This window comes from Chrysochloris asiatica, unplaced genomic scaffold (genome assembly GCF_000296735.1).
Source record: "Chrysochloris asiatica unplaced genomic scaffold, ChrAsi1.0 scaffold00017, whole genome shotgun sequence".
NCBI classification, from domain to species: domain Eukaryota; kingdom Metazoa; phylum Chordata; class Mammalia; order Afrosoricida; family Chrysochloridae; genus Chrysochloris; species Chrysochloris asiatica.
The window spans coordinates 27,490,152-27,503,911 of NW_006408535.1; the positions used below are offsets into that span (position 1 = coordinate 27,490,152).

A 13,760-nucleotide genomic window follows, 5' to 3' on the forward strand; every position below is an offset into this window, starting at 1 on the left:
AACCAGAGGGGAACATGAGATCACTCAGACCACCTCAACCCTCTTCCTCTCATGGGGGATAAAAGCAAGCTAGAAGGAAGCCCCGGCAACTTTGACCTGGACAAATCTGCCTGTGAAGATGCAGCTCCTCTTGCTCCTCTTAGCCTGCCTTCTGGTTCCTAGGGCAAAGACAGGTGAGTGACTGACCCCACCCTCCAGGCCCCACCTCATGCCAAAGGAGACGCTAATCTTCTCCTTCTACACATTCCAGATGTATCTCTATTAGGAAAATTCTTCCTTACTCCTGTTTCACCCCAGGTCCCCAGTATAAGTCTCGATAAGCTATCTGCAGGACAAGCAGGAGCATCTGTACTTAAGATAATTCAGGGGTATTATTCCTTCCCCATGTTGTACAACTTTCATCTGTAAAGTGGAATTTTCCTAGAAGTGCAATGCCATGAGTAAGGAATGAGAAAGGAAAAAATTTTCAGTGTCCCTGCAGAGCCTGGCTTCTATGTCTGGGATGAGAAAATTCCTCCTTTCATTCACCCATCAGCCTGGAAGAGAAGCACACAGCTCAGCTGACCCTGGGACTGATGGACCCACTGTCCCTTCAGCTCTGTTTACCTTTACTTTACCCCAAGACCCCTCAGTCCATTTCTCCAGTGCCGCATATTACTTCTCCTGCCTCAGCATCTTCCTTCTTTTCAAGCACAGGTCTCAATCTCATGCAGACCCAAACTTCTCTGCTTTCCAAAATCCTAATATCCTAGCAATCCTCATCCAGTAATTAGGAATTATTCCTTCAGGCAGCCAGTGAACATATCCTGGGCACCCACTCTATCAGGCTGTAGGAAATCGGATATAATACCATTTCGATCCCTAAACATATGTCCTGGCCATTTGAAAGCAGTTCCATCGCAGATAATCACAGGATTCTCAGGGGTCTCAGAAATACATTTCCAACCAAGAGAGGTAAAGAGGGGAATTCTCTGGAGCCTCTGGGACATCACTCTCCCTAAGACAGCTATGCCCTCCTCCAACTCTGTCCAGAAGAAAGATGACAGACCCAAGATGGTTCTTCTCTTGCCTTGAGGCGGAGGTTAAGGCCTCTATTTCCTGCAACACTACCTCAGGCCATCCCAGGCTAGTAAATACATAAAAATTCTAGCGCAGTAAAGTAGACAATCGCTGGGGAACTCAGTGGTACACACAACAGACCAGTGTTCTTATTCAGGGGAGATCATCGGGGGACATGAAGCCCGGCCCCACTCTCATCCCTACATGGCATATGTTCGTTTCTGGAAAGATGGAAAACATAAATGTGGTGGTTTCCTGATCCAAGAAGACTTTGTTCTGACGGCTGCTCACTGTTTTGGAAGGTGAGGAGCAGCGCAGAGTCTACACAACACTAGGAAATCTTACCTTCTTCAAGGACTTCTCAAAATACAGAATGAGAAAGAGGACAGTTAATTTTGTGGAGAGGAACAGGTCTGTGACAGGGATTCCTGAACTGACCAACTGTGTCATATTTAGAACAGGGAGCACGGATTTGGGGACAAAATGCAAACAAATTTGTAAGTTTTCTTGTGGGTAACTGATCCCTGAGAAACACAGGGGAATTCAACAATGACTCCAGCATCCTGCTGGGATACTCCAGCATCCTGCTGGGATAGTAGAGGGAATAGTGAGCTCAGTCCCAAGCCCTCCAGTCCCCTCCATTTCCATCAGGTACAAGCCTGTCCTGTCCTAGCTATCATCTGCACATTCTGGGCCACAGCTCCTGTGACTCCTCCTGCCCCACTCCTCTCTCTCTACAGATTCATGAATGTCACCCTGGGCGCCCATGACATCAGGCAGAAGGAAGAGACTCAGCAGCCCATTCGTGTGAAAAAACCCATCCCTCACCCAGACTATGATAACAAGACATATGTGAATGACATCATGCTACTACAGGTGAGGCATAACCCCCTGCTGTGTTTGCTCCCCAGGATCCAGGGAGTTTCTCCTCCCAGCATGACCCCTGTCCTTTCCATCTTTCCACCATAACTGTCTGACTAGTTGCAGGGTCTTGGATGAGCAGGAATACAGTACAGTCAGTCACGGTCTCTAGACTCAGAAGGCTGATGTTGATCAAGATTTTCTTTGCCCTCTCTCTCTCTAACAGTTGGAGAAAAGGGCCAAATTGACAAATGCTGTAGACATACTGCAGCTACCTAAGACAGAAACCCAGGTAAAACCAGGAACGACATGCAGTGTGGCTGGCTGGGGTAAACTCTCATGCAATGGTCCAACGTCATCGAAACTGTATGAGGTAAAGCTGACTGTGCAGAAGGACGAGGAGTGTGAGTCCCGCTACTGCAATTACAAGAGCGCCTCTGAGATATGTGTGGGAGACCCGAAGAAAAAGGCTTCTACCTTTAAGGTGGGATGTAGTGTCTACGTAGCCTGACTCTAGTGAGAAGGATGTGAAGGGATCTGGGACCAGGAAACCCAATCAGTAAGGGGACTCCTTCACCCACTAGATTATGGTGTTTTTCCCTTGGGAAGAGAAGAGGGGAACAAGATAACTGAGAAGTCTCTAGGGTTTTGCTGGGCTCTCTGAAAATGTCCCTCTACCAAATGGCAACTCTCTGCCTCATTCCAAAGGTTTGGGGGTACAAACTGCTTGTGTTCAGCTAGCAACCTAAAGGTGGTGCTTCAAGCCCCTTCACAGGAGTCTGTAAAGAAATCCCTGTGGAGAAGTTCTTCTCTGGAAAACATGGGGTTGCCTTGAGGCTAAATCAGCATGACAGAAACAGCTTTTTTGCTTTGTTTTTGTGTGTGTGGGGTTGGGGGGAGGAAGGTTACCACAAGTCAGGTAACACTAGAAAATAGCTCTCCCTCCATATAAAGTAAAGAAAATCAGGCAGCAACTCAAAGATGGCAGCCATTTGGGGAGTGGACAGTCCTCTATGCTGTCCTCTAGTTGCAGTCCCACAGGGACCTTATAGGGAGAGGATCCTTGTTCTAGGAGCAGTAGGTTGGCCACAGCCTAGAGTCAGGTGAATGAAAAACAATGTCTAGGGTCAGAGTTTGGCAGCTGAGAATTCCCACAGGCCTACAGACCATATTTTTCACACCATACACGGTGACCTTCTCCTGGAGTGTGAAACTTGACAGGGCAGCAGAAACAGGAGGAGAACCAGCTCAGTCCTTCCCCTCTCTGTTCACAGGGAGACTCTGGAGGCCCGCTCGTGTGTGACAACGTGGCTCAGGGCATTGTCTCCTATGGAAACAACAGTGGGACTCCTCCACGGGTCCAAACCAAAGTCTCCAGGTACCTGAAATGGATAAAGAAGACCATAAAAAGCCTCCAAACGAAGAAATCAGAAGAGCCCCTCTACGATTGATCATCTTCTCTGGAGGTCCGGCACCTTAATAAAAGTGTCCTGGCTTAGAAGAAAGGCTTGTTGTCTTGTTTATTCATTGACTTTCTTTCAAGTTCACTAACTCTGAGCTAAATAAGCCAAGAACATAATTCTGCTCTATGTCCTGCCTTCCCTTTTCTCCATACCACATCCCCATGCATCTTCTCCTTACTCATCCCTGTATCTCCATTGTCTGCTCTTCATGAGAGGCTGAACACCCTCACTAGAAAACATAAAAATTTCAGGTCCTGGACTTGGGAGAACTTTGAACTTCCTTCACCTGTGTTACATGGCAAACAGGAAGGAGATCCCCAATGGGTTCTGGAGGCCAAGCAGATATGCCATGGGTCTCAGGGAAGAGCAACACCAGGACATTTTCTTCCCATAGCTAGGGAAGCTAATAATTTTGGAGGGACAAGTCTGTTAAGATTCTTCATTCTCTCCTGGGCTTAGTCCCCTTCCTCCCCATTTCTGCCCTGCTCTGAACTTAGGGCCCAGCCCAGTGCCCAGAATCCTAGACACATTTTCTCCTCTATCTATATATACAATTTAGACTTTTCAGAGTCCACCAACTGCTGTCCCCTGTAGACCACACTGATCTGAACTGGACCCCCTCCTGATCTTGATGCCAACAACATCCAGAGCCCTGTGTAGATTCCTGCAGGGCCTCACCAGTGGGATGCCAACTCAGTCCATGTTATGGCACAGAGGAACCTCAGAGGGACAAGTGCTAGGCAGGCTGCAAGGAGTGCAGAACTGGTAGGGTCACTCTCCAAAGCTCTTGGGCCCAATGCTCAATTAGAAGGAGCCAAAGCAACTCCCATTCAACTAAAATTCCTGATCAGTTCCTACTATAAGTTCAAGGTCCACTATCCACCAGGTAGCCTGAGTCTCTTACTGTTTTCCCCTCTTGTCACTGCTGCTTCCTGGGAAACAGCATGGATATTATCAGACTTTGGAATTAGAAAGGACTCCTCTCTGCAGTAGGAAAGGAAAGCACAATTGTTGCCACCAGTCAACCAACAAACCTTGAACACCTACTAATTGGGAGGCATTAAACTGAAAGTACCAAGTCTGTCCTCTGCACCCAAATGAAACTGTGTTGAGTATTTTCATGGAAATTATCTAATGTTTCTCCCTTCCACCAGATATGTTCTTACGGCCTAGATCTCTGTGGGAAAGACATAGAAATAAAAATATTTGCATTTCTTTTTTTTTCACTGCTGGTTTTTCACACTTTGGATGAATGATTGATTATTTGTGACCCAAGAACCGCTGCCCATGGATTTGGAAATGAAGGTGGTTTCTAGATATGAAGTTTTAAAATGTGTTCACTGAAACAACTTCACCTAGGAGAGAGGGTAGGCTTGAACATAATTGTACAGATTCAATTTCTGGAAAAAACATTCACATAAATGCCTGAACACATTAGAGTCTGGCTTTAAACACCCTTTCTATTGGAATCATGAGGAACATGTATCCAGGCATTGCTTCAAGTGCTTCTCACTGCACAACCAAACTGGAATCAGAGGTCCAAGTGGTCAGGGAAAAGGAAAATGCCTCGAACCTTAGGCCATCATGGCTACTGATATGTCCACAATTTCTAGAAACAGCTAGACTGCTCAACTATGGAAGTTCTCACCTTAGGAACCGTGCATACAGTATGTGACTTTTGCTGAATATGGGCTCCATGTGCCAAGTACACCCAGCAGTCATCTGCTCTGAGATTTTACTATTAATATGGGACACTGTCTGGGAGCAGAATGTAAGTCCCATGCCTGCTACAATGCTTCTCTGCTACCAATGCACACTACACTATGCTCAGTTGAGAGATGAAGTAATTCTCTTCCTCTTGAATTGTTCAACCCTAAAATGTATTCCTTCTCAAACCTTGTCCACAAAACATGCTGCAATACAATTTCTTGATGATCTTGGATGTTTTTATAAGGAAACAGCAGTGGATGTCACATAGCTTCTGATTTGTGGATGGAAAATATTCCTCTTTTTAGACATAGCAAGGACCTTATTCCTTAATTGGAAAAGACAACCACAAAAAACAGGAAAATGCAGAAAGCAAAACCAAAATAGTATGTAGAAATGTTCCCTAGTCACATATATATTCAGTTTAAGTATTATATTTACTTTGAGGAAATCAGTCTATGATTTAAAACACATGTGAAAACCATTGTTACAGGCCCTCATTCTCTTTACAGAGATAAAAGACAAAGATCCAATCAAAGGTACCACAGAAGTTAAGACAAAACCAGAACCCTGACTAACAGGCCAGCAAGAAATCCTAAATGTCCTCTCACACCCACCCTGTGATCAGTTCCAAGCATTCCTGGATAAGAAATGATCTTCAGCTTAGACACGTTCCTGGAGAGAAAGCCTCTGGCCTACTTGGCAGCTATTGTCAGATCTACAAGAGGAGTCAGGATCTAGGACAGACAGGGAGGACTACTGCTAAATTGGTTTCTGGAGAAGACAGACTTAAATGTCTGACAAAATCTTCATAATTTTTTTATGGGGAACATATATTGGTGTGACTCTGTCCTCCCTGCTCACAACCATTCTTTGTTGTTGTTGTTGAAGTTGGCCTGTTTTATTTTCCTTATTCCCTGTCTCACTACCTAAATTTCTGAAGACTGAATTTACAAATAAACAAAAACTCTTAGTATAGGAAAGATATATAAATGCAGAAAATGAAATTTCTTGTAATCCACTTTTTTATTGCTATTAATGAGCTCTGGTAGTGTAGTGGTTACGAATCGGGCTGCGAACCGCAAGGTCAGCAATGCGAAACTACCAGCTGCTCTGCAGGAGAAAGATGAGGTGTTCCGCTCCTGTAAAGATTAAAAGCCTCGGAAACTCTGTGCAGGGTCGCTATGAGTCAGAACCGACTCCATGGCACATAACAACAACAACAACATTAAGTGCTATCTCGCAGGTTCTGACATGTAATCACCCTGTATGGGGTTTCCAAGACTGAAAATCTTTGCAGCAGTAGAAAACCTCATCTTTCTTTTGTAGATCACCTGTTCAGCTTGATCTACTGACCTAGTGGTTTGCAGTTCAGGGCTTATTCTATGAATCCACCATACTCCTAGTAATTTATTTTAAGAAACATAAAAAGCACAGTTTTAAAAATAAGCAAATTATTTTGACTCTTCAGACACAGACTTTCTCCCTTTTTTATTTCTTGACCTCCTCACACTCTTAAAAGAATAACTCTCCTCTTTTCAAAAAGCACAAAAGAGAAAATTTTCACATGCCTTTGTAGTAATTTTACCACGTGGTTTCTCAAAATTCACTTCTAGAGAAACATCCTCATTCTTATTTGTTAACTTTTTACTGTCAATTGAGGAAAGGTTTACAGAGGAGATCATCAGTTTTACATTCAACACATCCCACCCTTCATTTCATTTCAATAGATTGTAATTCACACCATGTATTAACTCCTGGAAGAGATAGGAAGAGATTCTGATCACTACAGAGGGTTATGGTTTGAACTTCAGTCCCAATGGATATGAAATGCTTTGGGAAAGGGAGAAATATGGATATGGTGATAGATATTCCTGGGGAGATAGATATCCCCAGTTTGGGTTTAGAGTAGGGGCTCTTGAGTGTGACCCAAGGTCATATCAAAGATGACATCGTGACACATCATAGCACCCTCTTCCAATTGAACCCCACCCAGAAATGTGATCAACATCAATTTATTGTTTTTGAGTCTGTTGGAGCACAGTGTCCTGGTTTAGTAAGGAGGGATGCACTGTTCTCATTCAAGTCCATTCACTTCTGTGGACTTTATGAGAGCCTTGATGGCCTCAGCATGTGCATCCACGGCCTTAACATTGTTGACCTGCATCTTCCTGAGGCCTTTCTTGAGCTTCTTGGAAAAGCACATGTTCCTCAGGAATTTGGGGTTCACCCACTCAAATAGTTTCATATCCTTGTACTTCCAAAAAACCAGCCATTTAGAACTCTATAGAGCAGGGTGCTTCTCTGACAAAAAGGGGTTGTCATGAGTCAGAATGAACTCAACAGCAACCAATGACTGATGTAGAAACAAGAGCTAAGAAAAAATCGACATTTAAAATATATTTCAAAAAATGTGATTCAGGAAGAAAGTTTCAAGTTCTCATGGAATCCAATTTTCTGAAGCCAATAAAACTGGATGAATCCATAAAAGTATTGCCCTGAGCAATCTTAAAACAAACATATCTCTGAATCTTCCTTAAATCAAACAATTGTTTAGCTAACTTAGTTTACTAAGTTTATTAATGTGTCCCTTGAGTGTTGTACTCTTTGAAAAAACCACCTATAAAGGATCAAATTGGCATTAGTAAGATTAGAAAGGAAATTCAGGGATTGTAAGTTTATATTAAGGGGAGAAGAGAAATTCAGAAAGGAAGAAAGGAACCATTGTGCAGCTTGATGAATGAAGCCAATATCATTGACTATACATGCATAATTATTAAATTTGTGTATGTTCTGCTGTGTACATTTTCAACAACAGGAAATAAAGCAAAGTATTCAAAATATATATGGCTAATAGAAACAGCAGAACATTGTCAAGGATCTGCTAGAAAACCAAGCTGGATTCAGATGAGGACATGGACTAGGGATATCATTGCTGAAGTCAGATGGAATCAACTCCATGGAACATAACAACCACAACAATAAAAATAGGTATGTTAAGTATCTTGTTTACAAGTAAATTCAAATTACAACAGAATGAAAACATTATTGCCTATCAGATTGACAATAATAAAAAAAAGATAGTACTAGAGGCACTCTCTCATTTTATGCCAAGAAATTTGGAGGAGAGCTCCCCAGCCAACTGAATGGAAGAGATCCATATTTCTGACTCTCCCAAAAGAAGTCACCCAACAGAATGAGGAAATCAATAGTCATTAGCATTAATAGCACATGAAAGCAAAATTTTGCTAATGATAATTCAAAAACATCTGTAAGAGTACATTGAAAGGGAACTGCCAGAGGTTTGTCCTGGTTTCACACAAGGACATGGAATGAGAGATATCATTGCTGACATCAGATGGATCTTGGCTGAAAGTAGAGAATATCAGAAAGGTGTTTACTTGTGCTTTAGTGACTACACAAACATTTTTAACTAGGTGGATCATGACAAATATAGGTAACATTGCAACGAATGGATATTTCAGGAGACTTAATTGTAATCAAGGGGAATATATACATAGACCAACAGACAGTTGTTCAAACAGAACAAGGGGACACTGACTGGTGTAAAATCAGGAAAGGTGTGTACCAGAATTGTATTCTTTCCCCAAATTTAGTTAATCTGTATGCAGAGAAAATTATCTGAGAAAGTGGATTATATGAAGAAGAACATGACATCAGGATTGGAGGAAGACTCATTAAAAACCTGCAATGTGCATATGATGCAACCTTGTGCTGATAGCTAAGAGGATTTAAAATACTCACTGATGAAGATCAAAGACTACTGCCTTCAGTATGGGTTGCACTTCAGAGTAATGAAAATAAAAATCCTCACAAATGAATCAATAAATAACATCATGATAAATGGAGAAAATATCGAAATTGTCAAAGACCTCATTTTGCTTGGATCCACTATCAGTACTCATGAAAGCAGCAGTCAAGAAATCAAATGACATAGTGCACTAGGTGAATTTGCTGCTCAAGACCTTTAAAGTGTTCCAGAGTAACTATGTCACTGTGAGGACTAAGGTGTGCCTGACCTAAGCCATGGTATTTTCAGTAGCCTCATAAGCATGTGAAAGGTGGGCAATGAATCAGGAAGACCACAGAAGAATTGATGCTTTTGAGTTATGGTGTTGGCAAAGAATATTAAGGGGAAACAAAACTCTGTTGGAAGAAATACAGCCAGAAGGTCCTTAGAAGCCAGGATATGAGAGATTTGGTCTCTTATATTTCAGACATATTATCAAAAAGAGGAGGCCTGATGTGGGATGTTGGATAAGCAAAGAACCATAAAGTCAATTTGAACTGCAAGGTCAGCAGGCCAAACTCACCAGTCACTCCTTGGAAATCCTAAACTGGGTTGTGATGAGTCGAAACTGACTTAACATCATTTAACAAAAACAATCAGAAGAGTGATCCCTGGAAAAAAATATCATAATTGGTAAATTTGAGGGCTAGCAAAAAAGAGGAGGTCCCCAATTAGATGGATTGGCAGTGGCTATGGGCTAAAGTGTAACAATGATTCAGCAGTGGGTGGGCACTATGTGATCTGGTAGTGTGTTGTTCTATTGTTCATAGGGTTGCTATGAGTGGGAACCGACTCTACAGTACCTAACAGCAAGAAAAACAACTTTATATTAAAAAATTGAAGAAATTATAAAAAAAAAAAATGGTGAATTTTATTGAATGTAAATTATACTGAAGTTTTGAAATCCCACACCAAAAAATAATGCTCCGTGTTGGTGTGGTAGTATCAAAGCAGCTATATTTATAACCTGGAGAGAAATTTTTCAATATGAATAAAAGCTTAATTTTTTCACTTTTCTTCCTAACTCAGGTTTATCTGTACAAATGGCACAGGAAGACACCAGCTCCATGTAGATTGCACCCCAGAGGGTCACATCAGTCCCTCTGTCCTCAGATGAGAGCTTCTTCTACTCCATCTGTGTGGGAGCCTGGGCACCTTTATGAGGTTGACCTGGAGCCAGAGCCTGAGTTGAGGCCTTGGCTGGAGCCTCAGCCTAACTTTGAGCCTTGGCTTTGTCATTTGGCTGGTAGAGCCTCAGACCATTGGTAGTGCATGCCTGAGCACGCTTCTCCTGCTTCCGATGGGCAATGAAAGCCAGTTGACTGAGCTTGGGGTTGATGCCCTTTGGAAAAAAGTGAAAGACTGATGGCCTCAGCACGTGCAGCCATGGCCTTAGCGTTGTTGGCCTGCATCTTCTTCGGACCTTTCATGCTGTTCTTCTTGGCAAAGCACATGCTCCTCAGGAATTTGGAGTCCACCTCCTCAAAGAACGTCATATCCTTGTGATGGGAGTTCCATGATGCAATTCTCTGCGATTTTCATATTAGTTGTGTACCGTGTGGTTCTAGGACACGGCCATGTCTGCATCGTCATCTGTTGCTCCCAGGCAGTGAACCACAGAGAGAACATTTTCACAGTTTTGATTCAATAATCCTGCTCCAAAAATTTAATTTACTGTTGGGCAATTAGACATTTACAATACTATTTATACTAACAATAACAAAATAATTACAAACAACTTTGAGTTCCACTAATGGGTGATGCATTAAACAATTTATGTTTTAATGTAAAATTTCACATGTCTAATAATAATAATAGCAGTAGCTACTACAATGATGATGTAGATGAACATGTCCTTACAGAGAAGACTGTATAGTCACATTAACAAGGAAATATTTCAGAGACTTATGAGCAGCATAATCCCATTTTAATTTAAAATCTGAGCCTCAGATATTTTGTGCGGTTGACAGAGTACTGTCTTACCATTTCTCTACAGAAAAGAAAACTCATATATTTTCACTAGTGGAAAATATTTGAGTTTTGCTTTTCTGACAGGTATTTCCCTTATACATGTTCTAGCTCTCACAGGTTTTACTGTATTTGTAAGGACAAAAATTGTAACAAATCATATCTCAAAGCATTGAAGATTATGTGTTTTGATATATGATATTCATTATAGAAAAATCACCAAATATAAAAATTAAAAGTTAAGTCATCCAAGTGGAAAGAGTTGTTCTTTTAACAGAATATGACTTGCTCTTTTTTGCAACAAGAATCCTTCAGTGACATTGCAGTGAAATAATCAGGATAGTCTAGCAAATATTTTCTAGGGACCTTTAATAAGCTTGTTTTTAGAGGTCGTCAAGACAAGTTTGACTCATGGGGATCCCATGTGTTAGAAAGTAATGTAACAGTGAGATCTGTTACATCAGAAGTTGGGATCTCTGGAACAGAGGTCAGAGAATACTAAAAGGACAATCATTGGTATACAGATGCCAGGCACATTTTCTCACTTCCCGTGGTATCAGTAATTTACTAAACTGATCTTCCCTCTGTGAACCAGCCTTTTCCCATTTAAGTTCATGGACTCAAATGTGACCCATCCCAGCCTACCCAAAGTCTCAAGTCAATCAGGGGATTCAACTATTTGGGTCACAGTGATTCCTTAACCTAGGTCAATAAAAGGCAAGGCAAGATTTTGTGAAAAACATTGCAAGAGGATATCTCATTTACTTTATGCATTTGATTATAAATAAAGAATGTTTTTTTTAAAAAAAATCCCTAGGAAAGGAGCTATGAAGATGAATGGGTTTCTTATACGGATTTAGCATATAGTCCTCCCTCCATACTGCCTCATGTGTCCCTCATCCATTACCTTCACCATACTGCGCTGTAGTCACTGATGTTTCTGCCTCATCCACCAGATAATTAATTAGCTCCCTAAGGAAAGAAGACACATCTCCAATATGTTTGGTGCTGGCACATAAAAGGATATAAACACACATCTGAAAAGACAATTACCCTGATGGACTCAGTAATGTTGAAATGAAACCATTGTTGATTCTGTCACTGGGGACACTGGTTTCTGAGACTCTAGTACTTCTATTGGGTAATCCTACAATCTACAGTCCTCATCTTCTACCCTCAGTCCCTGCTCTGAGTCATCAACTGTGAGAACTGCTGTGGAGACACCTTCATTATCCAACAAAGACTCCCAAAAACATCAGCAGGTGGGGTTGTGGTGGGGGTGAAGAGCATCTTTTGTAGAAAGCCTGTTATGATGAAACACCACAAAACCAGAGGGGAACATGAGATCGCTGAGCCCACCTCCACCCTCTTCCTCTCCTGGGCAATAAAAGCAAGACAGGAGGAAGCCCCAGCAACTCCGACCAGGACAATCGGCCTGTGAAGATGCAGCTCCTCCTGCTCCTCTTAGTCTGCATTCTGGTACCAAGGACAGAGACAGGTGAGTGACTGACCCACCCTTCAGGTCCCCACCTCATGCCATAGGAGACACTGATCTTCTCCTTCTGCACATATCTGTATATCTATTAGGAAACTTTTTCCTTACTCCTGTCCCACTCCAAGCCCCCAGTAAAAGTCTCGATAAGCTATCAGCAGGACAAGCAGGAACATCTGTACTTAACATAATTCAGGGGGTGCTATTTCTTCCCCATGTTGTACAATTTTCATCTGTAAAGTGGAATTTTCCTAGAAGTACAATGCCATGAGTAGAGAACAAGAAAGGAGAAAAATGCAAATGTCTCTGCACAGGGTAAAGTGAACCTGGCTTCTGTGTCTGGGGTGAGACAAGTCCTCCTTTCATTCACACATCAGCCTGGAAGAGAAGCACACAGCTCAGCTGACCCACTGTCCCTTCAACACTGTTTACCTTTAGTTTACCCCAAGACTCCTCAGTCCATTTCTCCAGTGTCACATTTGCTTCTCATGCCTCAGCATCTTCCTTCTTTTCAAGTACAGGTCTGAATCTCATGCAGACCCAAACTTCACTGCTATGCAGAATCCCACTCCTCTCTCTACACATTTATGAATGTCACCCTGGGCACCCATGACATCAGTCAGAAGGAAGAGACCCAGCAGTTCATCCGTGTGAAAAAACCCATCCCCCACCAAAAATATAATAAGAGGAAAATGCAGAAAGTAAAACAAACAAAAAATAGTATTTAGAAATGTTACCTACTCACATATATATTCAGATTAAGTATTGTGTTTACTTTGAGGAAACGGTTCTTTGGGTTAAAATAAATTAGAGAACTATTGTTACAGGTCCACATTCTCTTTTGAGAGATGAAGAAACAAAGTTCCAATCAACGGTACCACAGAAGTTCAAACAAAAACAGGACCCCTGACCTCAAGGCCAGCAAGAAATCCTAAATGTCTTCTCACACTCACCGTGTGATCACTTCCTGGTATTCCTGGGTAAGAGATCATCTTCTGCCCAGATACCTTCCTGGAGAAAAAGCCTCTGGACTCCTTGGCAGCCATTGTGTAGACCCACATGCAGAGTCAGGTCCCAGGACAGACAGGGAGGACTGCTAAGTTAGCGCCTGGAAAAGATAGACTTAAACGTATGGCAAGATCTTCCTAATTTTTTTATGGGGAACATGTATTGGTATGACTCTGTCTTCCCTGCTCACCACCATTATTTTTGTTCTTTTCCTTTTTTTTAAGTTTGCCTTATTTATTTTCTTTATCATTGTCCACTACCTAAATTTATGAAGACTGAACTTATGAACAAACACAAATTCCTACTGTAGAAAAGTTGCATAAAATAAAAGTGCTTAGGATCTTTTGTTTTGTTTTGTTTTTCTCTAGTGCTGTCTAGACAGTTCTCAATT

At 41.8% G+C, this 13,760-nt stretch overlaps 1 protein-coding gene across 1 annotated transcript; it reads left to right on the forward strand.

Annotated features, from left to right (window-relative positions):
- The first annotated feature begins 109 nt into the window (after positions 1-109).
- LOC102838143 (granzyme B-like) lies at positions 110-3,371 on the forward strand. The gene is made up of 5 exons (XM_006835509.1): positions 110-173; positions 1,217-1,361; positions 1,800-1,935; positions 2,147-2,404; positions 3,195-3,371. Exons 1-5 carry the CDS (start codon positions 119-121, stop codon positions 3,369-3,371), a joined length of 771 nt encoding a protein of 256 aa, XP_006835572.1. The 5' UTR covers positions 110-118.
- The last annotated feature ends 10,389 nt before the right edge of the window (positions 3,372-13,760 follow it).